Below are 27,440 nucleotides of genomic sequence, written 5' to 3'. Positions count from 1 at the left end.
TGTTTTTGCAGAAGCAGCACTAAATCTTATACTACACGATTGAAACTTATAAATTCTCTCCATTACTTTAGAAATTCAAGTAAGCATTGGGTTGTGTTTGGCCTAATAACAAATTGGAAATAATTTTTTCTGTTGGATTTTTTTATTTAAGGTGCAGAAAACCTGTGCATCAAGTTATCAGAGAAGCTGCAGTCAAAAACTTCAAGCAAAATCATAATTGCTCACATGCCACTGCTAATTTGCTGTTTGCAGGTCTGTCTTTACAGTATTTGTCATTAATTACTGCAATTACTCACTGTATCAGTGAATGAGAATTTGGGGAGTTTTACAGGTCACTAGAACATTTTATCTGCACTTTTTCTTACTTTCCATCACTGTGTTCTATATTTGATTTCAGAAGTCTGGTTTGAAAACTAGGAACTGCTTTTAGAATTTTTTTATCTCAGCTACTTCTTGAAGAATAATATTCATGAGGGGTTTTTAACCAGAATTTAATTTCTGAACTATTTAGCTTCTTAGTCCATTACACAAATAATTAAAATATTGGGACTGGCAGGCCACTGAGGTTTTAGACTAAGCCTTGGTTATTCTAATTTTTGTCTTCTTATTGGGCACTTATCCAGTCTTATAAATGTGGTGTTTTCCACCACATAAGTTGTAAGTTATCAGGTTCCTCTAAGTGTTGGAACTTGTACATTAAGTTTATTTTTGGAGAGTGCAGTTCATTTCATGTAACTCCTGTGAAAGCCCCCACAAAGAGAGCAGCAAGGCTTGAGTGGTATGTGACACACTCTAGAATAACCTAAAACAGTTAGAGGCTTAAAATGTCTAAATCTTATGCTAAAAATTGAATCTCTCAAACTGTGTAGGATTTGCTTTGTTTTCTGTTTGTTTGTATTGAGCTGAAGTTGCAAGCTTGCAGCTGAAATAAAAATAGTACTGTTTTATTCTAAAGCTATGTTTTGTTGGTTTTGTCTTGGTTTTTGTTTTTTTCTTTCCCTTTTTAGGGTCTGGGTCGTTTGTGTGAGAGGTTCCCTGTTGTGGTTCATTCTGTCAATCCATCATTGAGAGACTTTCTTGTGATACCTTCCCCAGTGCTTGTGAAACTTTACAAATATCACAGCCAGTATCACACAGGTAAAGGAAAAAAGCCTATGCTCCAGAGTGATTATTTTCCAACTTTTGTGGCTTTTTCATACTTTTTGGTATTTTGTGGTGATGCAGCTATAGGTGGAAATGGAGATGGAATTGTGTAATTTTTTTTGGAGATGGGGAGGAGGGAAACAAATGAAATTCTGGTAGAAGTGTATCTAAGGGTGAGCAGCAGAACTGCTGTGTCTCTTCTGACACTGAGCACTTCTGTGTTGAGTGAGACTCTGCAGCCAGAGCCAGTGCATAATTATCCTCATAGTGAGGGAAAAGAATCACATACCCAGTTGGAACCTCCCTTGTTTCGAGTTGAGGCTGTTGTGTCTAATTCGCCTACAAAGGCTGCTTGTGTGCCCTGTAGCCTACTTTTCAGCTTGGGAGGCAGCCACTGGCTACTGGCTCTGTCCAAAGCTGCTTCTTCTCCAGAGTGAACGAGGTCACGTTCCTCACACTCCCCATGCACATCCTCTGCTCCAGCCGCGTGACTCTCCTGGCATTTGGCAGGTTTTTGTTGTTGTTTTTAGATTTTAATATTGAGTTATGATTTCCAGAAGAAAAATGTTCCATTCGAATCGCTTGCTGATGCAAAAGCAGTATTGTAATGCTAGAGCAAAACAGTAAAGTAGTAAGTGGCTAAATTTAGGAATAATAATTTGGGAATAGTCAAATTCAATAATGGCTTGTATAGCTCATGAAGTGGCGTTGATTTCTGTACTCCTGTGTTCTTAGTAGGTGGGAATGACATTAAGATTAGTGTCACCAACGAGCATTCAGAGTCCACTCTGAATGTAATGTCTGGCAAGAAAGGTCAGCCATCCATGTATGAGCAGCTGCGTGACATTGCCATAGACAACATCTGCAGGTAAGAGGGGGCTGGTACCATGCTGGACACGTGCTACTTCCCTGGTACCATGCTGGACACGTGCTACTTCCCTGGTACCATGCTGGACACGTGCTGTTTCCCTGGCAAAAGAGTACTGTGCCCATTTAAAGGTTCTGCTCTGTGCTGCCTTGAAGTCTTTGTGCCTTGTTTGGTCATGACTTGGTTTTCCTTCAGTCATCTCTTGGTTCTGTTTATGTCCTAAATGTAAAATACTAATTCAGTCTTACTGTTTTGCTTCCCATGTCTGCTAGACACCATTTTCAGTAGGTAGGTGTTTTTGTAGATATTCAGTAGGGGTTTTTTTTTGTTTTTAGCTTAGGTTGTCACATTGACTGAGCCTTGTGTAATGGAAGGATTGTCACACACTTGTGTGGGCAGTGATTATTCTTCCCTTTTAGATAGCTGCAGAGAGCTTGAGGGAAGACATAGTTGGTGACTAGAGACAAGGAATTAGAGTTTCAAGGCAGTGGATTCTGAATTTACCTTATTGCATATTCACATCGTTATTGTTTCTGGAGAAAGCAGAAGTAGAAACTCGGCTCATTTTTTAAAAAGTATCTGCAGTGTTCCTTGGCAATTAGTTCTTACTCTTCAGTATAAACCTGCTTCCCTTATATATAGATGGCATGAATTTACAGTAGTTAAAAGTGATATGTTTTATTGATGCATTATGTTTTTTCTGTCCATTGTTACTCCAGGTGCTTGAAAGCTGGCTTAACTATAGATCCAGTGATTGTTGAGGCCTTTCTTGCCAGTTTATCCAACCGTCTGTACATCTCTCAGGAGAATGATAAGTAAGTTGTCAGTCAGTCATAAAACCAATTTTTCCTTCACTCAGTGAATCTGAGACTTATTCTAAGATATAAGTACTGGCAGCATTATTTTAGAATTAAATGTCTCTGTGATTAATGGGCTTGTGCATGGGATCAAGATCTTCCCATGCCAAGTCTTTGCAGAGCTGAGCCCGTTTTCATATTGAGAGGTATGGGTTCAGTTTTAGCTGATTGAATCAGCAAATCTTTGGTGAATATTAGCCAATTTTGAGTCCTCAGCTGAGTGATGCTTTCTCTTCAAGCTTCAGCTCTCCTTTTTGGCTGGACACATTTGTCACTTGTGGCATTTTGCTCTGCATTTAAGAGCCTCACTAACCAAGAAGTCCCATGGGGGAGGTTCTGTAGTAGCTGGTCTGACTGTCTTAGTATTTTGCCCATCATTTTTGCCTCTTTTCACTGTTGTGCTAGAACAATTTGTTCATGGGTTAGTGTGGACTACTTCAATAATGAGTTTGGGAGAGGTTATTTTTTATTTTGAAAATCAGCTTGTGCAAGTATATCCTCTAATGTTGGGGATGCATAGAGTGGCAGTATTAAAGCTGCTGGTGATGTTTAAATTTAGTATAGGATCTGTTACTTATCTGAAATGTAACTGAGGTCTTGATAACTTGTTGAACAGTTCCATTTATCACGTTGGGATTGTTGTTTGTTTTCCTAACAGGGAAGCTCATTTGATTCCTGACCATACAATTCGTGCTCTAGGGCACATTGCAGTGGCACTGAGGGACACCCCAAAAGTAATGGAACCCATCCTGCAGATCTTACAGCAGAAGTTTTGCCAGCCACCTTCTCATCTTGACGTACTCATCATTGATCAACTCGGCTGTTTGGTCATCACTGGAAATGTAAGGAAATAATTGGCCAAGAGAATGCCAGTTCATTATTCCTTTCCTTTAGTTAAATGGAAATGTATTTTAGAAAGTGCACTTGAGGAAGGCTTTTAAGGCTTCTCTTTTCTGTACTACGGGTAGACACTTGTACAGTCTTTGTGATACCAGACAACAAAAGCTGTGTTAATGTGTAAAGTGCTGTCCCTGTAAAGAAGATGAATCCCCTTAGAAAATAAGAGTCTTTTTTAAAAAAAAGACTACGAAGCCCACCAAACTCAGTGTTTTCAAAAGTTATTACATTTTTAAACTTGGCGTATCACAAATAAGTAGAGAGTATTTTCTTTTTGTATCAGTAATTAACTTTCAAAGTCTTTTAGGTACATGTATTTATAAGTATAGAAGATTGTCTTCTTCAGTCATACAAAGTTTAACTGACTTTTTCCAAATGTTATTTGTGCATCTGAACAAGCAATTAATTGCCAGAACTCAGAAGACTAAAAAAATGGTTTCCATCAGAAAGGCAGAAATAAAGAACATAAAACATTTGGTAAAATTTGACCAGTTTAAAACATTCACAAAAGCACTTGTACTGTTTGCCTCATGGAAGCTGAAACCATTGCTCAGGCTGTGGCTGCACACCTATCTGAAGAACTTGGTAATATTTAGAGTATTTTACAGGGCTGATCTTTAGAGAGATTGTATTCAATAAGCTTTACTTAGGGATTTGGTTTTGGTTTTTTGCAGCAATACATTTACAGTGAGGTGTGGAATCTATTTCAGCAAATCAGTGTTAAAGCAAGCTCAGTTGTTTACTCTGCCACAAAAGACTATAAGGACCATGGATACAGGTAACACTTAGCTGTGTCCCTTAAATGTGTGAATACTATAACAAATACCCTTTGTGCTGCTTTGGGGTTTTTCACTTTTTCCCGCTATCAAGTTTTATTACAAGGTTGTAAATTGTACTGTTCTTTGATGTTAAAAAGAAATACATTAATTTAGAAATAATAGCCCTTCAAAATGCAGAGATTCCTGAAAGTGCTTTTCACTACAGGCAGCATTGATAACTTTTACCTTTGTAAGGAGTCAGTGTTTGTGAAAGATAATTGACATTGATGACTTATGTTATCTGTAATTACAGTAATTAATTACTAAATTACAGTAAATAATTACTGAATCTCTTAGCCCAGAAAAGCTGAGAGTGGGGTTTGTTTTGTTTTTAATGTGATCCTGGTACTTGTTAGGGATTACATGCAAACCATTAACAATTTAATTCTTTGTATATCAGTTACGCATTGTTGTCCCCACTAAAAGTAAAGATTATCACTGACTTTGTTGGTAGTTGGGATAGGCTGGATACCTTTCAATGCAGAATGGGAGTAGCTGAGAGGACTGTTCTGTCAGTATGTTTTAACAATGCAATCTCAACTTCAACAACTGATATGAGTTGTGATTCTTCTGTTCAAGAGCTTTCCTAAAACAAAAACTGCCCTTGGCTGCTTTTTTGTCTGCCATGACAGCATCGTAAATGGAACATTCTCCAAAGGCACAACTTAAAAATAGTTTTTCACTTAAATACCAATTGCATTTCATTTGTCAGTAAAGTGATGTGCTGCTCATAAAAACAGCAAGAAAAAAAAAGGGTGGAAATATGTCAGTAGCCTTATTACGAGAGTTACTGTCAGCATTACTGTCAGAAGAAAACACTGACAATATAAAACATGAGGAATTGCTTGTTCATAACTGTTCTTTCTCCACAGGCACTGCTCCTTAGCAGTCATTAATGCCCTGGCCAACATTGCTGCCAACATCCAGGTGGAGCACCTTGTGGATGAGCTGCTGATGAACTTACTGGAGCTGTTTGTTCAGCTTGGGCTGGAAGGAAAGAGAGCTAGTGAGAGAGCAAGTGAAAAAGGACCAGCACTGAAGGTCAGATATGAGCTGGTTTTTAATTGTGTGCAGCTGTGCTTTATGTGGGTGGCACTGCTGAATGCACAGGGAAAAACCCTTGCTGTGCTAAGCCTGAGAGTGCATTCTGGTGGTGGAGTGTGAGTGCAGGTGTGGGATGCCTGACTGATCATGTGGAGTGTCCCAGATAAAACAGGGATTAGCTGCAGTTCAGCTGAGACTGCCTGCAGTGTCAGAGGCAGAGCTGCAAAGGGAAGCATGGGATGCTCTGGAATCAGGATGGGAGACAAACTGCTGCACTGGCTGAAAGCTGTGCAATTCTGCAAATGGAGAAATGAAAGAATTCAGATGGATTGAGCTAGGAGGCAGTGTTTCTTTAGTGTGAAGATCCTGAGAGCAGTTCTCACTAGATCATTCTACTCAATGCAGAGTACAAGTTATGAAAGGTATTCTGAAGACTTCATTTTCAAGAAGAGATAAAGAGGGTAAACCACTGCATATGCTGTGCTCCCCAAACAAAAGCAAGTTTGTCTTTGTTAGTTTGCCTATGTCTCTTCTCAACACGCTAAAATTTGCTTTCTTGATAACCATTAAAATAATCAGTGATTTTTTTGTTCTATTTTCAACCATTCAAAAGTGAGAAGAAGAAAAAAAAAATCTTATTTTTCTTTTGCTATTGCTGATAGTTGATGCAGATGTTCTCTGAGTATGCCCAGGAATGGAAGCCATTCCATCTTCTTCACTTTCAGTGCCATGCATTATCATAGAGAGACTGATATTTCATTTTTTGACAAAAAGTGCTACTAGAAAAATGGGTTTTCTACAGAAACTGTGTAGTTCTGTTGGGTTCTGGCTGTTGCAGTTAGTTTGTATCTCTATGACTGAAGCAGTGAGTCACATGCAGTCCTGAAGTTAACAAAAAAACCATGGTGACTTTTTCCAGTTGTCCCTAGCCCTTAGAATATTTTCTGTGCTATTATTTTATTCCCTTCAGAAATACTTTAAAACCTGTCTTTTGTTTGCTTTATATTGACTCTCCAGGAAAGATAACTGAAATTTGGCTTTGTTGGGTTATACCGTTATTGTTTCATCTGAAGACTATTTGGCTTTGTTTCTCTATTGCTCTCTTCTTTCCTTCTTTGTTTTTCTTTTTAAAATTGCTTCCTTTTGGTTTATTCCACTTCATGCAAAGCTGTACCCTGTTAGCACATCTTCCCTGCCTCATCTGTGTGGGACCAGCAGTCTCTCTCTTGTAAGGAGGGAACTGGAGCTTTCCCTCTTTCCCAAAACTAGTGTGGAGGGATATGGGAGGTTGGGAAGGACTTCAGAGAGATGTCTCAGTGTGGTATCTATGCCACTGTTTGCCTGATCAGAAAAGGTGAGAAATGATGTGCTGTGCTCACTAAATGTTTTCAATTCTTTAATATTTTACTTGGCCAAGAGCAAGCACACTAGTATAGCTGCAATTTAAAAAGTCCTAAGAAGTTGAAGGAAATGTGTGTTTTCCTTATTCTTCTTATATTTCAATGGAAAAGGCTGCTCCTCCTGCTTAAATAATTTCTTGAAAATCCTGTCTTTTTACAGGCTTGTTATTTTTGGCTTCATTTTGATAGTAAAATGAAACTTCTGGTAAACATTTGATACTTGTTTGTGGCCACCCATTTAATGTGATCATTTTTCTAGCAGTTATTAAATATCTACAGACTGTATGCTGACAGGGGAAAAATCCCTTCGAGAGTCCAAGAGGAAAACCTGAAAAGCTTTGTTAAAAAGATTCCAGGGCGTGTTCAGTACTGTGGATTTCATGGGTGCTCTCCTGACCAGCTTGTGCACATCTCTTTGCAAGATACAGAGTTGTAATTGCAATGTTTGATGCTTGAAATATGTCTTTTAGCAAATTCTTTAGAAACGCTTTTGTAGATGTTTTGAACATTTCCTTTTTCTTCTCAGGCCTCCAGTAGTGCAGGGAACCTGGGTGTGCTTATTCCTGTCATTGCTGTGGTGAGTATCCAATGGATCAGTTGTTGCAAACAGTAATTTTTCTCGCATTTATCAAATACTGATGCTTTTTCAAGCAAAATGATTTGATTAACTGGTAGTGCAGAGGTTACCATCTAGGTGAAATGTAGTACTACTGTAAAATAATACATCTAGCTCTAAGGGGGGGAAACATTCATTTAATAATGGCAAATCTCTTGAAAATAAAGAATCTTTTGTGACTCAGGGTTAGATTGTTTCAAGCCATGAATTCAGGAGATTCTTAAGCTAAATAATTCTGCAGGGAATATTACTTTGGTATTTGGCATGTAGTGTAATAAACAGCACACAGCTATGGCCTGAGGAGAAGTGAAAAACAAGAGTTAGTAGAAAGAGTGAAAAATAAATACTAGTTTGGCAGCACAGTGAATTCTGCTTCTTAAAAGGAAAAAAGAATCATTGATAAAGAAGAGGGTAAGTGTCCCATGTCTTGTGGAATGAGAATTGACTGTCAGGCTGAAAGCGTTTTAGGAAATGTGCAAGGACACTGATGTCCATGCCAGACTAATTTATTCTGAAGCATATCTGTGTTCACTCTTGGATGTAATTTTTGTCCAGGGAAAAACCATTTCTTTTAACAAAGTACAAGGGCTAATTCCGGAAAAGATTGTAGATCTAGATCTCCAACGGAAAATTTGATAGGTCCAAGGCTTGTTACCAGGTCAGTAGGACTATTTGCCTAACTGCTGTAGCTTTGACCAAAAAAAAGTGACATCTAAAAGATCCATTGACACACTTCCTGAAGGACAAAAGGCATCATGCTGCTTGTTTCTCTCCTGAAGCTTAATTATTCTGTGGAACTTTTCCTGCACAGCTGCTGGGACAAAAGGGAAGAACGTATCCCATGCTTGCAGGAGGGATGCCTGCTTGTAACTTGTTCATATTGCACATCCATTAACAGGCAGGAAAAAAGCATTCATTTCATACTCTTCCCCCACAAACCTCTTCACTGAAGTTTGTCAAAGAGACGAGTCTAAAATTAGCACTAGTTAAAGATCAGAGGACTGTTCCTTTCCTTCCTGTATCTCTTCCACTGGTTTCATACATCAGTCCTCCTCAAATTCAGCAGTGGTCATAGGACCAGTTCCTACCTTTAAAGGAATGTGTTTATAAATGTCTTGGATCACTGTTATTCAATAGTTGTTCAGGTTTTGCATGAGCCAACTACTTCTGCATTGAGATGTTCTGGTGGGAGGCATTTTTCAGCTTCAGTGATGCTGATTTGAGTGAAAGCAGGATCATTCCTTGCATATTGAGAGAAGATTAGTGCTTATTAGAGACTTAATGTGTACGTTATGGAAGTACTTTTCTGTTTCAAATTTTTATTTATGATATATTTGTTCTGAATTGCTGGGGATAACTGCATTTTTCTTAACCAATGTGACCTTTAAATGCAGTCACATAGTGCCAGAATCTGAAGCAAGAGTTAATGGTTACATTATGGTTGTTGAAGCAAATATTTGACTTTCTTGCACAATGTATGAAGATCATGAGTTTTGAGCAGTAGCTGATTTGCTTTTCTGCTTGACCTCTTTGCCTTGAGTAATTGTCTTTACTTAAGTCCCCAAAAACTCGTATTGCAGATGCTCCAGCTCATTCAATCATTGATAGACTAATTAAACCAAGGGCATGAATATTTAAGCTTTTGCATGTGCTTTTCTTTTTTTGTATGTGCTTTCCTTTTTGCATACAGATAAAACAATAAAATGTGTATATGAATGTTAATTTCTGTTGTGCACTTCCAGTACTGAAAATTGTCTATCGTGTGATGGACTTAAAAGAGAGGAATAGGGGAAAACATCTGAGTTTCCTATTCAGTGTCAGCTCTTCATCATTCATCATCAGCTAATACCAGTATTTCACTGGCTGACAGGTTGAAAAGCTTTGTGTATGGAGCATATAACTGGAGTAGATGCAAAATTACATCAGTGCATAAAAGCAAAATTAACAAGTTAATATTGGAAAAACACCTTTTGAAGAAAATTCCTAATTCTTAAAATAACAGTTTAAAGGTTACTTGTGTGTTTTTTGCTAGCATAAGACAAACTTATAATGTATATAGATAGAATGATACAGTATTTGATACTGCAGAAAGTAATAAAAATACTCTCACTGGATTATGAGGCACATTTTTTTAAAAGGTATGATGTAAAGTAAGGTATGCAGAGGTATGTTTATTGTCTTTAATAATTTGAATGTATGGTGCAGCTCTGTTCCTTGTACCAGGTATACAGTGATATTCTACAGACTGTGGGTAAATCTTCTCATTTTCAAATGTGACACATTTGAACAGAATTAGTGTTGTTACCAGAACGATTCAGAAAGTTTGCAGTGACTTGAAAGGTTTTGTCCATTAAATCAAGCATGGAGACTGCACTGGAATATCAACAGAGTGATTGCTATAAATGGCTTTTTTTTCTAGAGAGGATTAGGTGATACTGAGGCACTGAAAAGAGCATTTTGCTGACTGCTCTCCCTCTAAAGGGTATTCTGAGGGTATTTATATAATTTACCAGGCTGGCCTAATTCTGACACCTCTTGTACCAATGAAGAAGATCAGAGCAATACAAGTTAGATCAGGGAAAAGTAGTGGGTCCCTTAGTATTTCATTCCTCCAAGACATTTATGTCTCCTCATACTTGATACACTGGTCCATGAGGCTCATTGTGTGCATCAGTCTGAATGTTAATACACATTGTGTGTATTCACTGAACATTAAATGATGCAAACAAAAGAAAGAATGGAGACATTTGATCTGTTTCAAGTTAGATTTTGTAAAATGCACAGGAGAGACTTAGGTGTCTGTGGCTGGTCAGGTATTCAGGATTTTCTTTATCCTATTTATAAACAGACATCCTAGCACAAATTTAGAGCTAGATTTCAAGACTCCAGATAGTCTAAATACTTTATTGATTACATTTTATACACTGTTGCAAAACACCAAGTGTAAGGTACTTTGTGATTTTTATTTTGCTAGTAATACACTTGTATCAGTACATAGCACTAATTGCAGACAAATTATCTGCTGATGTGAGTCCATTCATGAGAAACTACCTGTAGATAATATGTTTTCTTTTTATACCAGTGACTTTTGCATTGGCTAATACGACAATACATTTTCCTTTATGATACTGGTATTTTAACATGGCATTATACAGCCCATGTGTAACAGAATGTTGGAGGGTCTTCTCTGCTTTTAAGATGTGGCTGGGTTGGCAACTCTGCCCATGAAGAGAAGGCAGCTGGTGCGGTGCTCGTAGATCAGGAACAGAAACGGGCGGTCCACGACAAAGCGGATCTGGGTGGAGAGAGGCATGAACCCCACGGTGGTTATTGCTGCAGCCTCTGTGCCCTCCTCGTTCACTGTGATTGTGCCTTGGTGATCAAACTGATCAGAGAAACAAAACAGGAAAACAAATGAGAGAAATTGAGGCTCTCCTAAGTACACAAATGATGTGCTCACAGCCTTCCCCGCTCCATGTCCCACACCCTTGCTGGTCACCCTACACAGCACCAAAAACCTTTGGGGTTTGTTCTGTGGAGAAGCCTGTTCCTGAGTGACCACAACACTCTTTGTGCCTTTGCATCTGCTTTAACATGTGCATCATTATGTGAATAGACAAAGACAAACCCACAACCCTCCCTCCTATATCCTTCAGAAAAGGTGAAGAAAAAAATACTGTTTTAGCTCACTGTGTAATATTATTACTGAGCTGCCATGTTATTGGGTGATAGAGTTTCATCAGAGAGGAGGTGAAATGAGGAGTCAATACCCTGTTAATGGTGACCTTCTCATCTGATATACCAGAGTAGTCGCCTTTTCCATTGAACAGTTCTTCTATTCCCATGGATCTCAGATAATCAATCAAGTTATAAGCCTTCTCCAGCTTAAATTTAGGCAGAACCACTTCTCTTGTTCTAGTAAAAATAAACACAAAAAGGAAAAATCATTGAGCAGATATTTATGTGCATGACTCCTTTGCTCTACAGACCTGTTGTGATTTGGATTTTTTGCTGTTTTCAGCAAGCAGGACAGAGATATACAGGACTGTACTTTTGCTTTCAAAACTTGAGCGTCATGACTTTTAAAACTGTGCTTTAACAAATTAATTCCCCTGCAAAAACTGTTTGTCAATTTGATATTTCATTTATAATGATTTGCATTATTTATGTGTATAAGATATGTGACTTGGAGCAGTTCAGTGCATGCTTGTAACAAGTGTCAAGCTGTCAGATTTTCTGAAGTACTAAACTGGAGATCTGTCACTTATGTACAACAGAAATAGGTTGAATTCCTGGATAGCGCATCAAATAATCTCCTTTTATCAAGTCTGAAGACAGATACACCTAACCTGTCTTCTTTCTCAAGGGAGGCTTTATTATTTTTCCTCTCCCATGATTGTGATGTCCTTTGATTATGGAATGTGTTCCTTTACACACAGCTCTGTTGAAGTGCTCAGTGCTGAAAAGAACATAGGCTTATGTGACCAAGGTTATTGGTTAGAATAATGTTATTTTCACAGTCTGGTTTTTCCTTCTCATTGTAAACTTTATCAGTAAGAATGTTTTCTTTAAATCTACATCATTAAATACTCAATAGGAAGACTTCTGAAACTTCATTACCATTTTCTACCTCAGTCATCCTTGATTTCTTGATGGTATTTAAATTCTGAGAGATCACCGGTCCTGATTTTTAATTCAATAAATCCATTTTTTGGAGGTTTTTTTTTTTGTATTTTTTATCAAATTATATTGTCCTCGGTGTGCTTTACTTACCCTCATCAGTCCAATCAAGAAAATACATTAAGACTTTAGCAAGATGTGCTTTTCAGCAGATACCTGTTTGTCATGCTCTTCTGCCACTTTTCCACCACTTGAGGTGTGATTTGCTTTTCGAGGGTTTTCATGCCAGCCAGTTTGTGTGGGAGCACCACGAGCATGCTGATGTTGCCCACGAAGGGCAGCTGGATGATGCTGCAGTCCAGCTCGGGGTCAGCAGCAGCCAGGAAGGTGCCCTTGGTCTGCATCATCGGCACCTTCACCGTCTGCTTCTCGTTCAGCCGGAAACTTCGCTTCGTCGTCATTTCTACTGGAAACTTATTCTCCCAAGTTCCTGTTCATACAAGGCAGAAGACAGATAAATCCCCTAGGTGGCTGTTTAATGAAATGTTCCCAGGATTGATTTACACCAAGCTTTAAGTCAGGTGGATTGGGATTTACTGTAGGAGATGGTTGATTTCAGTGAAGCCTGAATTAGAAGACATGTTTTAGAGTGACTTCAGAATTCCTGGCTTTCTAACTTAACATTTGCCTGATTTGAGTGTTCCAAATTACAAAAGCAGCTGAATACAAACCAGAAATAAGAATTTGGTTGGTGTGTATAATTTTTCCTTATGAGGAACCTCAAAATTTAAACAAATGCAAAGAATTTTTTAGGGTTTGCCTCTAGCAGAACAGCTGACCCAGCTGAGTTTTCTGAGAGATGCGATGTGTGAATCCAGTTCTGAAGGCACCTTTTTGGAGAACGTTAGTGGTGTATAAAGCTAAGCAAGGGTTGTATTAGTTTTGCCTAAGGTTGTCAAAGATGCTGTGCTGAAGGCATTATGTTACCTTAGTCCATTCAGAACGGTTCATTTTCTGTCTTAAGCAGAATAATTGGGCTGTTGACTGCTTAATTCTATGGTCCAGTTTGATGGGATAACAGGCTCCTGTAGATGTGCTGAAATCTGACAAGTGTATGCCCAAATAAAGCAGTCCAACACATTTTGCAGCCCAGAATGCTTTGCCATCAGGGTTTGAAGCCTTTTATGTGGAGATAATCTGGATACCAGAAATATTTACTGACTGTTTGAAAGAAGGTTTTTTTAATGCAGCATTCTATTGGTCTTTTTATAGAACTGTGGCTCTGGAATAAACATAATTTCTTAAGGGGCAGACAAAGCTGGAAGATTATAGTGGAAGTAGGGTTACCAGTATTTCCTGTAAAAACTCAGGAATTGAGATCATCATTGGCAAGCAAGTATGTGAGCAATGTGACTGTGACTGTGTGGAGAGCCTACAATATAACCTTAATTGGTTCCTTAGTCCGACTTTGCCAGATTTACTGTGAATAAGAAAAAAGCCTTAAGTCCAACTTTCATTCTAATAGTTCCTGCACATGTCAGGCTGATGGGGACCAGTTTGAGAAGTGATCAGGCTGGTTATTAGTCTGCAAGGTATGGGGTATAAAATGGATTATGCTATTCCCAAACAAATAGTCTCACTTCCAAGGAAAACCCAGTATCTGGCTGTTTTCCAGGGAGCAGAATTCAGAGGTGAAGGACTCCAGCTGGCCAGTGACACGGGGCTGCTGTGGGCCAGGGGAGCTTCAGCAGCTCTGCCATCCACTGAGGGGTGGGAGACATAATCAGCTCTTCCTAGCAAAAGAGAGGAGCTGGGGAACATTTTTCTTGGATTCAGTTTTGCAATTGTGTTTGTCTTGGGGTAGAATACTGATCCCCAGCAGGAGCTGTGTGACCAGCTGAAACCAGCTGGCACTTTCTGACTTCTGTGACTTCCTGTTTTGAATCTTCCTCCAAGATATTTTTTGGATCTGTCTGTGGTGGCAGATGTTGGTGGCAGTGTTGGCATCTATGGTGTCAGTGTCTCCATTGAGTGACTCCTCTTTTGCATTTGTGACTGGCATCTCAGAAAAAAATCAGGACATTTTGGACCTGTCAACATTTGTCAGTTACCAAAACCGCCATGGCTAAAATAACCAGGTCCTACTTGATAGGAAGCTCATAAATGATTACTCAGAGCTGTGCAGAATGGGGAGTAGGCTGGACATCTGTGCAGGATAAAATGTCCTTACCAACATGAATATTTTCCAGTAGTTTCTTCATGGTCTTTAATATAAAAGGAGGTTTAAATCTCACAGTGCTTGTCAAGTATTCTACTACTCAGTCTCACTTGTACTGAGCATCTCTATATCTGAAAATGCTTATAGGTTTCTTAGTTCTGAGGGCTTAACAGAGCTTTTGTGCAGTGCAGATGGAAATATGTGGACAAAATTTGGCATGTTAGAAGGAGTAGTGGGGAAACTAAGAAACCTAGGAGCAGAACTTGCTTTTACAAAGTTCAGTTCCACTCAAAATAGAATTCCCAGGAGACTGTCACTGTAAGACAAAAGAATGAGAGCAGTAGAGAACTGATCTTTGTTTTGAGGGTTAGAAATCACAGCCTTCAGCAGATGGCACCAAGGTAATTTGGACTAAGAGGACTTCATGGGCAGGAGAAAAGCCCTGAAGTCTTTTTGATCTTGATGACTCGAGAGTTCCAATACCACAGCTGTCTATTTTTGTGGTGTTTTTGTTATTTTGAGATGGCACAAGTATTTAATAATTTCAGAGTGAAACAAAAGGGTATTTCAAATTTCACCAAATTATGAAAAAAAAGGATCTGTTTCACTTTGTATAGTCCTTTTCTTAGGATGGTTTAACAGGCAGTAAAGCCCTGTATTTAGTATGATGTGATCATCAGGGATGTAGTCAAGGATACAAGTGAATGCCTGTTGGATGGTACATGAGAATGGGAGATTATCTGGATTTTATGCTAATGATTCCTTTGGATTCTTTTTGGTGTAAGTGGCATTATTCAAGGAAGTAATTCCTTGCAAGTGAGTGGGAAAAGGTACATTTATAGGAATGTTGCTTCTATAACCTGCTGAGATAGCAGGTCCTTTTTTTCCTGGAAGCAGGGACATAACTGGGGAAAAATGAACTCCTTTATGAATTATGGAAGGGAGCGTGTTGTACTTTGCAAACACTATTTCCCTTTTGGGCTAATCTGTCTTTCATTACCAATGTTTTAAGTCACCTTCATCTGATTTTCATCTTAAACAGTCAGTAACAGATTTCCTTTTATCCTCAGTTCTTCTTTCATTGTCACCTCCCACCTCTTGCTCATTTAATATAATTTTAAAAGTTTGTTGAAAAACTAACAAACTTTCAACCTGAGGCAGGTTGAAAATCTCAATTAATCTTGAAAATCTCACCACAGGCTCTTAGTTTAAATGTAAAGACATTGAAAATAAGGATTTATAATAAGAATATATTGTAGAGTCTTTACTTCAAGCCTCTTTAGCTGTTCAGCCTTTACTAATACATGAAGGAGCCCATATCACCAGACCATTCATGCTGAATTAACTGAAATAGTCCATGTGGTGAATGTGTTTGGTTTTAGTTGTAGAAGAACAGTGTTTTGGTTATTCTCTTAGGTCCCCTGTATGGACTTGTTGACAAGGGTTATGCTCTGATCATATTAAAAAAATGCTTCCTTCAAGCTAAAATTCTTTGTAATCATTTGTGAGTCCTGAATACTTCAGAGATGTTATGTGCTTTAGCTGAAATCAACCTGTAGCATTTCAGTGACACCAAGATTGAATGTGACTAATGACTTGCATATGCATCTATACCTCCCCATCTGATACTTCTACAAAGCTTATGCTTTCTGGGGCTATTCTGCATTCATATATTGTTTTTTTGTCTCACTGTGAGTCATTAAGGTTTTGGAAGTAGTAAGCATTTGCTCTATGTCTACAATACCTTCAGAGCATTGTTGTGCTACAGAAACAGGCAAAAAATGGGCTAATAATACAGATTCCTAATGAGGGAATCGGTAGGTTTTTTGTAGTATACATTAGACTTAAATTCTGTCTGGGATTTCTAATGACATATGGCAGTGCATTGCAAACTGAGAAAATCCATCACTAAGACTGAAATAATAGAGTCTTACCTTTAAAGTAAAGACAATTAAGAATCATCATCAGTGTTGTAGGGTTTATATTGACAAGAGCTTCCTTTATTAATCCCTTGGTCAGCTTCAAGATGCGTTCGTTGGTTTTGGCTATGAAGCTGGGATCTGAGAAATCAGCTTGTTGAGCATCAGCAAAGTAGTATGTTTTCATGTTGGTTTTGAAATCACTGAGAATAGAAAAGTCTTTATGGATGTAAAGGTCATTGACAGACCTCAGTGTGTAGCCAAAGTTGCGCCTGAAGAGCCGATGGGTGAGTTTGCGGAAGAGGTTGTGAACAGTCATGAGCTCGTATTTGCTGCTGGCATTAATGAAGTCTTGAAAGCCAAGAACAGATAACACTTCCTGCTGGGTTTGATCCTTCAGACCCAGGGAAATCATAGCCATAGCAGTGGAAATACCAACAGGAGCCATGATAATATTGTCTGAGGAGCTGGCCTTGTCTGCCACGCTGCGGTAAAGGTTGAAGCCAAAGTTTGCATTGAGGATATTGAGGCGCTGGATTCTGGTTTTGCCTTGGAATAGTTCAAGAATATTTCCTTGTTGAACTTCAGAAACCATGTGTGGGGCAGCATCAATAACATCACTGTAGTCATCTTCACTCAGTATCTTGTCGAGGTCTAGGTAGTCCTCTTCTTCCTCCTCTTCAGGAATCAAGTCATTAGTGATGGTGTTTTCTCTGTGGAACTCGAGTGGTAGGTTTGGCATGTAAGTCCCGTTTTCATGTGGCTGTGCACCTTTAAGGCTTTCAAAATGCTCAGTGACGTCCTTGACTCCACAAAACGTGGAAGTTATGATGAGAGCAAGGGCAAGCAATTGAAATAGGAACTTCATTCTGACAGGTGAAAGCCTGGAAGACAACATAACACAGTTGAGAGAGTCAAGGGTAATTGAATTTTAGTTATCTATTCACTAATTTTAGGTTCAGGCTGATGTCTGTCGCAGCAGAAGAACTATAGTTAGCCTGTTTGACAGCACTGTATTTTAGTGGAACAGATGTCAGTTAGATGGTAAGTCTGTTTTACTGGTAATTGGTTTTGCTTACACAATGCCTCCAGCCTGCCAAAGAATTGGCTGACCTCCTCCCATACAAATAGTCATTACTTGCATATTTCAACAGTTACAAACTCATTACCCAGAATACGTGGGACTCTTTATTTTAAACTGTTACACTTAAACTGTGCACTAACTGTGTGAGTAGTGTGTGCTGAAAATACAGTGTGAAATTTGAAGATTTGAACTTGGTAGGAAGAACAAGACTCCTGATCCAATCCCCTGCAGAAACATACCAGAAGGCTGAGATGTACTGAAAAATTTGAAAAACAAACATCCTGTAGCTACAACAAAAATTGAAGTTTTGTGGGAGTATTTTGGAAAAGCAAGGCAGCAGTTTGGTGAATAAAGGCGATCTAGGCATGTAGAAAGAATTGTATTTGCACTGAGTACCATTAGTGGGACTGCAGTGGGGGGAGGGTTGGGCATAAACTGTCCTGGCCTGTTCATGGCCTTACTCGGGCATGTTACTCAATGTCTGTGCACCCTTTCTGCAGCTCTCTGTCCTCATCTGCCACTTCTGTAATGGTTTGTCTTGATTCTGCTTTTGGCTTAGTTATGTTTTGTTTCACTTTTGTGCAGCACTGCAGAACTCGTAGTGCTTTCTGTTTTCTTCGAGATGTGAAGTCTCTGTGGGCTCCCTTCAGAACTTTGTTTCTCTAGGCTTACTGTGATCCCAGTTCTAGATTTGTAACCTTGCCTCTTTTGTTTGAGAATACATTTAAGTAGAACCTGCATTTTCTGAGGGAAACTTAATCAATCTCTTCATCTGCTGAGTATTGGACTGTTGCATTTTAAATTTATTTTTAACATCAAGAATTTTTTCAGTATATATTTGAAGAGAATCCATCAGACTTACTCAGCTGTAAAACCCTCCACCAAGAAGTAGGTCTGAGAGACTTTTCACCATAATATTGGGTGCAGTAATTAAAGTGATCTTAAAATACATGAAAAAGTGCAATTGCCTCATGCGACAGTCAGAGGTCAAAATGTAGGTGTTCAATAGATCTGTCAGCTGAAACTGAATGGGTGTCTGAATGCCAGGCCTGGGGTTTTGCTCAGACTTAACTATAAAGTTATTTCACGAATTTATAAAGTTAATCTCAATTGATGTACTTTCTTGAGTAAAAAGACAGTTATTTACAATATAATACAGGACAAATTCCTGAATACAGTTAAAACAAAAATCTTTCTAAGGTGTTGATTAAAATGCTTTTTAAATTAGGAAAGAGAGTTGTTGTGTAAAGGTTCACATACCTGTACCTGTTCACTGACCTGTATATCAGTGAATAAAACCTTGAAGGAAGATATTTTCAAACATGTCGTAACAGGATTGAAATAACTGAGCTGACAGATTGGTTTTTGAAACTCTCCCCCAGACTCATTTGCTTTAAATCCTAAAACCATTTAAGGTGATCCTCCCATATAAAATAATACATTGTTTTGCAGAAAGTATCCAAAAAAGTATCCAAATAAGATGCTTGTGAATTGGTTTTACACTGTGACTGAGCATCTCGGGTCAGTCTTTTTCTTATTGTTTCTCCATAAATTAATTTGTTTTTTCCCCGCCCCCAGAAGTCAGGCCCTTAGGGCTGAGATACTCTGTCCAGTAACCACTGATAAACATTTTCTGCTCTTGGCACAGCAGAATTTGCTGTCTGTATTCCCAACTTTACATTCTCGTCTTCACCAAACTTCAGTTATTGCTCAGCTGCACTTACACAGGCAAAACATCCCTCTTCTCTGCAATGTATATGTCTTGGTGAGATCTACCCAAAATAACAGAAGAGGTAAATGAAGCTTACCTTTAAGCCACTGTACGGGAAGGATGTGTTGAAAAGCTCAAGTAAAGGGAACAGCAGGCTTTAAATCTGAACTTTGACGCTGATTTTTTGTGTATCTCCCAAAGTAAACATTCTCTAAACCAAACACTGCTAAACTTACTTCGTCAGCCAAAATCCCTCCCTTGCCTAGTGATCTCTGCTGAATTCTCTGTTGTTTGTTGAACTACTTTTATAGCTTTGCAGGTACTTGTTCCCTTTTGAGGAAGGTCTTTGAGCAAAAATCAGTGTGTATGTAAAGTTTCAAAGTCAAGCACACACATAAACTTGACTGTTAATGACGGGAAAAGCCATGTAGCTGCTGTTTTATGCTGAAATGGGGGACAGGGAGAGCATCTTAGTGCAAATGTGTTTGAGGCCTCTGTGGTTGTGGTGGGGTTTCTTCAGCTGGTGTTGTATTGGTGCAAAGATTTCCATTGCACAAACAGCTTTTTACCATAGTGCTGTTCACCAGCTTAAACTCAGACTGATTTTATTATAATAGAGAGATTTTTCATGCTTTTCCTTTTTAAATGACTAATCTCCCTCATGATTTACAAATGCATCTGAAGTTGGCTCTCTGTAAGGTTTTACTGTAGTACTGCTGGCTCTCTTATATCTTAAGAGAATTATTGTGGTTAGAGAAAACTTCTTCAAGCTAGATTATAATGTAACATTTTGTTAATAAAGTTTACAGTAGTAATACACAGTCATATTGAATAAAGCTTGTGGTTTAATGGACAATTTATTTTACTTTTTATACACTGCCTCTGCATTAGCTCTTTTTAGGAAAACACACTATGATCTTTGTTATATAAATTTGTCTAAAATTGTATATCATGTTGGCCGAGAGAGAATACTGCTCCTCTGATGGTAGTAGCTGTTTGTGCAGAAAGTATCACGGAATTCTAATAAATGTGTTGAAAATAATGCTCTTTTACTTGCTTGTTTAGATAGTGAATTCTTCAGAACTGATGTCATTCTGTGCGTGGGTGCAAACAATGAAAGATCCCCTATTGGTGCCTCAATGTATTTCCACAAAGCTGATAAACAATAGCAACCAGAAGTGGTTTTGTCTAATATTTATTTAGTTTGGAGTTCCTTTATACTGAAGCAAAGCTGCATGGCATTGTCTTCAGCACAGTTTAAAGGACCATGTGGTCTCTTCCTCCCTGCAGTGGATAGTATACTAATATTATGTATTCTCCTCAGAGGTTACAGTATCAGCATGGTGTTATTCCTGTGTAAAACAAAGGAAGTTCTTCAGGCATCTCAAAGTCCTTTCAGCTCTCCAAAAAGAACTTAATTCTTACAGTGTAACAATAGCAGTATAATGTTACTTTTCATAGGTGACAAAGAATATTACCTTTATAAATCATAGTAAAGAAGGTACATTAATTGATTCCTTAGTGTGGAATTAATTTATTCTAACTCCCACCATTTTCTAATGTTAAATTTTATTTCTTTGGTAGCTCACTAGACGCTTGCCACCCATCAAGGAGGCCAAGCCCAGGCTGCAGAAGCTGTTCCGTGATTTCTGGTTGTATTCGGTGCTGATGGGATTTGCTGTGGAAGGATCAGGTACTCTGCATTCTAAAGGGACAACATTGCTGCTCACATTTAAACTTTTGATGAATCTAAATACAACTCTGTGCAAACCATTCCCAGTAGCTGGAAGAAAAATTACAGCCATAAAGACACTTCAATGCAAATAGCTTACATGACAGCTTTCGGTTGGAATTTCTTTAAATCTTTGTGGTTCTGCTATCAGATTCAGCACGGATCAACTTGTGTTTAGTTTTATTCCTAATACCCTTAGTTATGAGTTTTGATAGCCAGATTCCTGAAATGGAAGATGAGACACATGGAGTACAATGGTAATTAAGTAGGAACTTCACCTAAGTATACTTGTTAAGTTTGGAACGTGAGTCATGTGTGTTGAGCGTCTGTGCTTAAGAGCATGAAAAATCTACCCTAGGAGTAGTGCAAAGCTTGGTAATGCAAATAACTTTGTGAAACTTGATTTTTTTTTAATCCCTCATTCCACTTTCCTCTTTATACTTCTGTTCCAGGTCTTTGGCCAGAAGAATGGTATGAAGGTGTGTGTGAAATTGCCACCAAGTCTCCATTACTCACATTTCCCAGCAAAGAGCCACTCCGATCTGTTCTGCAGTACAATTCTGCCATGAAGAATGACACCGTGACTTCTGTAGGAATTCATTTCTTCTATTACCTCCTTCCATAATGTCTGCCAGTGTTAAATGACATGGTACCTGTGATATATTGAAATAGCACACCCCTTCAACCTGCCTCCTATTATTGAAAAGCAGCTATTTTACACTATTTTTCTGACATCAGGGTGCAAAAGTGATTTGGAGTCAGTTTTAAGGAGTGTTAATACAAATGTTTAGGGGGGGTAGCTACACCACCTGATTAGGTGTAGAAACCAAGTTTTTGTGGAGATGGAAGCCTCTTAGTGCTTTTTCATCCATTTTGCACCTGACAAAACTTGCACTGATTAAAAGAAGAAAATCAACAAAGTTTGAAAGGAAAAAAGCACATTCAGGCTTTCAAAAAAATGTTAAGTTTGCTCTGACTTGATACTGGTAATCTTCTCTCTCCCTAGAATTTATAGGATAGATTTTGCAGGACAGATTTTGCCCAAGGACTCTTTTTGGCTTATGAAATCTCTTTGGCTTCCAAATAATACAGAAATGTGCATTGTGCCTAGATACATAGTTCTGTGACACCAAAGACTGGCACAAGCCCATGAAGTTTCAGGAGCTGGACAGTGCTGATGTTGGTTGAACTTGCATGCATTTAGTGTAGGAATTGTATTTCTTCATTGGTATAACTGCGTGGAAATTACCAATAATTTCTGCCAGAAGCTTGATTCCAGATTTAGTTCTGTTCTGTATTTGAAGCATTGTGAATTCCTGAGTCAGGGCAGGTTGGTCTGTGTCTGTAGGCAGAAACATCCTGACATATTGTTTGTGGAGGTTGAAATGTTAACATATAGGTGAATGAATGTTTGAGGACTCAAAATACAGGGCTCCCACTTCAGATAACTTAATGTGTTCCTCTCTAGGCTGAATTAAATGAATTACGGAGCACCATAATCAATCTCTTGGATCCTCCTCCAGAAGTGTCAGCTTTGATCAATAAATTGGATTTTGCCATGTCTACCTATCTCCTTTCTGTTTACCGCCTAGAGTATATGAGGTTTGTGTTTATCTATATTTAGCTTTTTCACTTATGAAACAGAAAAAACCCCTAAAACAAAACAATCAGTAAGTTCCTGAAACAAATAAAATCTGAAATAAACAAAACCTGAAGCAAATAAACAAAACCCCAAACATGCCAACTTACCAAACTCTCCTTCCCTAGGGTGCTGCGTTCAACTGATCAAGATCGCTTCCAAGTCATGTTTTGCTATTTTGAAGATAAAGCAATTCAGAAAGACAAATCTGGTAAGATTTACCTGTCTAGGCTTCCTCTCAACTTGAGGTATGAGGAAATTATCTCCAGGCCTGTAAAGCAGAAACAAAGCAAGCAGCTATATAACAAAATGAATCATGTTCACCAGATTGCTGCTGCTTTATTCTTGCCAATAACACTGTTTTGTTTTGAAACAAGTTCAGTATTGGCTGAATAAACATAAACAATTTTAGCTGTTAAGCTTGGTTTGTAAAACAGATGTAATTTTGACAATGAAACCTGTCACTTCTCTCCATTTCTCAGGCATGATGCAGTGTGTGATAGCTGTTGCTGATAAGGTGTTTGAAGCTTTCCTGTCAATGATGGCTGATAAAGTAGGTTACCTGGAAACTAAAATTTTGAATTTGTATAAATGTTCTCATTTCAGTTTATGAAAGTGAGTTTGTCTGTTCCTTTAGTAGCTTCATACTTCTCTTTGGCATGTTTTTTAGCCTAAAACTAAGGAGAATGAAGAAGAGCTGGAGAGACATGCTCAATTCTTGCTGGTGAATTTCAACCACATTCACAAGAGGATCAGAAGAGTGGCAGACAAATACTTATCTGGACTGGTAGACAAGTGAGTATAGATTTCATGTTTCTCTTTTCACAATGACTGTTTAGTGGTTGCTTAGGCACTTGGTGACACTGGTCAAGTGGATTTCTTGGCTGCTACTTCTGCTGAAACGTCTCTTTGAAAAATTACACTCAGTGGTATTTTTAGCCTGAGCTCAGAAACCCCTGGTTAAAATGTGTGTCTGCTTAGTATTCCCATGGGTGGAGCAAAGCAACGTGCCCATGACAGATATGCAGTCTCAACTCCTGTGCAATAGCTCTCCTCAGCTTTTGGCTCTGAATGAAGCCAGGCTGTTGGGAGCCATGGCAGGCTTTGTGACTTCCGTGGAGTGTGAGCTTACCTAGGGATGTATAAAGCTGGCTCTTTGAGCAGCTCCCTTGATAAAATAGTGGCCTTCCTCAGCTCTCCATGGTTATTGTATTTCTGAATTCTGTCTTGCTCTAGATTTCCTCACTTGCTCTGGAGTGGAACTGTGCTGAAGACTATGCTAGATATTCTGCAGACATTGTCTCTGTCTCTTAGTGCAGTAAGTGCTTTTCTTTCCTATAACTTTTTTTTGCTTTGTTCTGCATTTATTTTATACTTAATTGAGTTTATAATTTGGTTTTCCTTTTACTAAGATTGATAAAATCTTAATTTTAAATTCTGTGAAGCAAGAATTATCTTTGCAACCCTATTTCATAAGTAGTAAAACTAATGCTAAAAAGTTATTGTCACATGTGGTTTACAATTGTTGAAATGTCTCATTTGAAATAAAATTTCAGTGGTGTTTTTCTGGTTTGTGGTTTGTTTGGTCTTCTATGCATTATGGTTTTCAGATTGTATTTTCTCCAGTCTGTGTATGTGTATCCATATTTCTTGAATCTGTTGCATACTAGAATTTTTGAAGATGGAAATGCTTTATAGAATTGTATTTTAATACTAAATGTTGAGGAAAGTGCTTTGGATTTTTGAAATGATTTATTCTAAAAATCAAACTGGAATACAAACAGTTTCTTTTAGAGATGTTCAAATTGAGATCAAATGTCAGCAAATGTTAATTTAGTGTTAATGATGAATTTTGTCTTACTGAGAGTTGGTAATTGTTGCTGTTTAGGACATTCACAAGGACCAACCATACTATGACATTCCTGATGCTCCCTACAGAATAACAGTCCCTGACACGCATGAAGCCAGAGAGGTGGGTGGCCCTCCTTGATTTATCAAAGAATGAAATAATGCCTCGTTTCATAGCTTGGAGATAAATTAGTGAGCTACTCTGAATGGTCATTTTTTTTAAAGTACTTCCCTAGGTAAGATTTTTCTAATAGGATATGATGCAGTATTTATGTTTTTCTGAATTTAACTATTTAACTTGACTTAAAGTGTGATAGTTCTTTTCAAAGCAAGGGCACATTCAACTGTTACAAAAAATTTTAACTGTGTCATGTTGCTACAACTGTCTTGCTCCCTATGTTACTTACTACTCCCTTAAGACCAGTTCCTCTTGTTAATGTCCTGTATTTTACTGATTGCTTTTTATTCTAGAGTATAGTCAAGGACTTTGCTGCACGCTGTGGGATGATTCTGCAAGAGGCAATGAAATGGGCTCCCTCTGTTACAAAATCTCATCTACAGGTAATGGGCCTGCTTCTGTGAAAATTTGATTTTTACACATCTTGGACACTGCAAATCTACCTGAGGCTTATATTTCCTTCCCTAAAAAAGAGCCTCAAGGGATTCTATCCTTGTGTGAAAGGACAACTAATTACTTTCCCTTCTTCCATGGAGTCCAAAACACTTCATCTCATAAGGGTTTTTTTGTCATAAGTGATTCTTTTAAGAGAAGATCACAGCCTTCAAGCATTTATCTTGATAACTTTATTCATTTTGAATACAGAAGGAGCCTTACTCTTTGGGTATTTAGGAGGACATTCAGAAAATCTTATTGCCAGGGGAACAATTCCCAGAAGGGATGAGTAGCGACAGTCTTTTGTCACAATTGAGTGTAATTAAGTTTCCCATAGAGTGCAGTGATGCAGCACTTGCTTACGAGCTGTCTTGTTTTGAAGATAATGAAGTATTTTGGAGTTTGGTTTGGTTTTTTTTTTCAGGAGTACTTAAACAAACACCAGAACTGGGTATCAGGGCTGTCCCAGCACACTGGACTGGCCATGGCTACGGAAAGTGTTTTGCACTTTGCAGGCTACAACAGGCAGAACACCACTCTGGGCGTGAGTATTGTTTGTTCCTTTGTGCACCTGCAGAGGGACCGTGACAAATTAGAGAGCTGAGGAGAGACCTCGTTGCTGCCTACAGCTTCCTCACAAGGGGCAGCAGAGGGACAGGCACTGATCTCTCTGGTGACCAGTGACAGGAGGCAATGTCATGAAGCTGTGTCAGGGGAGGTTTAAGGCTGGATATTAGGGAAAGATCCTTCATTCAGAGGGTGGGTGGACATGGGCACAGGCTTCCCAAGGAAGTGGTCACAGCACCAAGCCTGACAGAGTTCAAGAGGTGTTGGACAATGCTTCCAATAGCGTGGTGTGATTGTTGGGTTTGTCCTGTGCAGGGCCAGGAGTTGGACTCAGTGATCCCTGTCGGTCCCTTCCAACTCAGGATATTCTATGATCCTGTATCCATGGAGGAAATACACATACTCCTTATTTGATTTTGATCAGTCCTGGTGCTGTTGTATGTAACAGTCCTGATACCGCTACGATTATAAGCATAAGGAAATTTAAAACATATGTGAAGGAATAAAAAGATAAAGAGACAAATGGTTTGATATGAACAGTATAAACACCTTGTTATGGTCTGGCCATAGGCAACCCAGCTAACTGAAAGACCAACTTGTGTGAAGAAGGACTACTCCAACTTCATGGCTTCTCTTAACTTGCGCAATCGTTACGCAGGAGAAGTAAGTACAGGATTTCTCATGAACGTGGGGTGTCCAGAAGCTCTGGCATCACTTCTCAGGGGTTGATGTCCTTCCAACCTATTCTGGTGGATGGGTCTATGTTACATGAAACATAGTTTATAAATCCCTTCAGGATAAAGAGTATAATTTCCCTAGCTTATTAAACAGATCATTTTAGTGTTAGTCTCGTAGATAAAGCTAAAGATTAGATAAAGCTAAAGATTAGATTGCAGATAAAGCTAAAGACTTGATAACAAAAGATGCCTCTGTTTGTGGAGCTCCCTAATCAGCATGTGACCAATACTTAACTGGATTCCTAAAAGTACTGTTCTCTGTTGAAAACCTCCCTAAATTTTACAGGTTTCTGGAATGATTCAGTTCTCAAATGCCACAGGACGAACATCTGACCTGAATAAACTTATGGTCAAAGACCTGAATGCTGCTCTTGAATCAAGCAATACTGAATCCTACACCCAGGCCATGTTTAAGATGACTGCACTGCTAATAAGCAGCAAAGGTAATGAAAACCAAATGGAGTTCTGCTTTCTGATGGTGAATGCCAAGAATAATAAACTGCAAACCCCTATCCATATACCAACCCAGTATGCATCAACTTAGAGCAAAACTGTGTTTTGACTTTTTTCAATTAAGCTTATATTGGGGGAAAGCCTCCCTAAACTGAAAGCTATTTATTATTAGGAACTGATTATTACTTATGGTGCGCACCAATTTCATGCTGATGTGGAAAGCAGTTGTTCTTTTGGAAAAATCTGAGTGAATGTTTGTTTTCAGACTGTGATCCCCAGCTCCTTCATCATCTGTGTTGGGGACCCCTGCGAATGTTCAATGAACATGGCATGGAAACAGCAATTGCTTGCTGGGAGTGGCTGCTTGCTGCCAAGAATGGAATAGAAGTGCCGGTAGGAAGCAGTTTAACTACTCATTCTCTGCCCCTGCCAGGGGCAAGAGAGAGGATTTTGGGAGAATCACAGATATTGTGAATCTGTGTCAAGGATGTTTAAATACACTGTTAATCACTCTAGCCTGCCAGGAAGTCTCTGTTCTTGTATTGTTGGAAGTCTGAGCACCCCCACGAGGTGGACTGTGGGAAGCAGACCTTTCTCAACAGCATGAATGTTACAGCAAAAGAAACCTGTTAGAATCCCAGGTGTAGAATTTACTT

General features: G+C 38.7%; 2 protein-coding genes across 3 annotated transcripts in view; one reads left to right on the top strand and one right to left on the bottom strand.

Annotated features, from left to right (window-relative positions):
* The window catches only part of PI4KA (phosphatidylinositol 4-kinase alpha), a 54,625-nt gene that overhangs the window by 11,171 nt on the left and 16,014 nt on the right, over positions 1-27,440 (top strand). Inside the window, exons 12-32 of one of the 2 annotated variants that reach the window (XM_068208867.1) lie at positions 152-252; positions 1,008-1,137; positions 1,882-2,011; positions 2,731-2,826; positions 3,527-3,710; positions 4,440-4,543; positions 5,456-5,624; positions 7,554-7,604; positions 20,780-20,888; positions 21,380-21,516; positions 22,396-22,529; positions 22,695-22,777; positions 23,049-23,119; positions 23,237-23,361; positions 23,803-23,884; positions 24,455-24,538; positions 24,886-24,975; positions 25,452-25,571; positions 26,165-26,257; positions 26,618-26,774; positions 27,050-27,177. In XM_068208867.1, coding sequence (XP_068064968.1) covers positions 152-252; positions 1,008-1,137; positions 1,882-2,011; positions 2,731-2,826; positions 3,527-3,710; positions 4,440-4,543; positions 5,456-5,624; positions 7,554-7,604; positions 20,780-20,888; positions 21,380-21,516; positions 22,396-22,529; positions 22,695-22,777; positions 23,049-23,119; positions 23,237-23,361; positions 23,803-23,884; positions 24,455-24,538; positions 24,886-24,975; positions 25,452-25,571; positions 26,165-26,257; positions 26,618-26,774; positions 27,050-27,177 — 2,378 coding nt within the window. Of the gene's footprint in view, positions 1-151; positions 253-1,007; positions 1,138-1,878; positions 2,012-2,730; positions 2,827-3,526; positions 3,711-4,439; positions 4,544-5,455; positions 5,625-7,553; positions 7,605-20,779; positions 20,889-21,379; positions 21,517-22,395; positions 22,530-22,694; positions 22,778-23,048; positions 23,120-23,236; positions 23,362-23,802; positions 23,885-24,454; positions 24,539-24,885; positions 24,976-25,451; positions 25,572-26,164; positions 26,258-26,617; positions 26,775-27,049; positions 27,178-27,440 lie in introns of both variants that reach the window. The other variant, XM_068208866.1, reaches the window with a different exon arrangement.
* Positions 10,596-19,421, bottom strand: SERPIND1 (serpin family D member 1). Its single transcript, XM_068208868.1, has 5 exons — positions 19,293-19,421; positions 16,416-17,284; positions 12,480-12,753; positions 11,414-11,558; positions 10,596-11,028 (listed from the first exon to the last, which is right to left on the bottom strand). The coding sequence occupies exons 2-5, from the start codon at positions 17,266-17,268 to the stop codon at positions 10,837-10,839; spliced, it is 1,464 nt and encodes a 487-aa protein (XP_068064969.1). The 5' UTR covers positions 17,269-17,284; positions 19,293-19,421; the 3' UTR covers positions 10,596-10,836.

This window comes from Anomalospiza imberbis, chromosome 18 (genome assembly GCF_031753505.1).
Source record: "Anomalospiza imberbis isolate Cuckoo-Finch-1a 21T00152 chromosome 18, ASM3175350v1, whole genome shotgun sequence".
Classification (NCBI taxonomy): Eukaryota; Metazoa; Chordata; class Aves; order Passeriformes; family Viduidae; genus Anomalospiza; species Anomalospiza imberbis.
This window is presented reverse-complemented; position numbering and strand designations above follow the sequence as displayed.

Excerpts from the sequence above, each read along its gene's own strand:
- SERPIND1 (XM_068208868.1), bottom strand. The coding sequence starts at position 17,268 with ATGAAGTTCCTATTTCAATTGCTTGCCCTTGCTCTCATCATAACTTCC. Across the intron at positions 12,754-16,415 it reads TAATTGTCTTTACTTTAAAG|GAACTTGGGAGAATAAGTTT; the intron begins GTAAGACTCTAT and ends TTGTATGAACAG. Across the intron at positions 11,029-11,413 it reads AGAAGGTCACCATTAACAGG|TTTGATCACCAAGGCACAAT; the intron begins GTATTGACTCCT and ends TTCTCTGATCAG.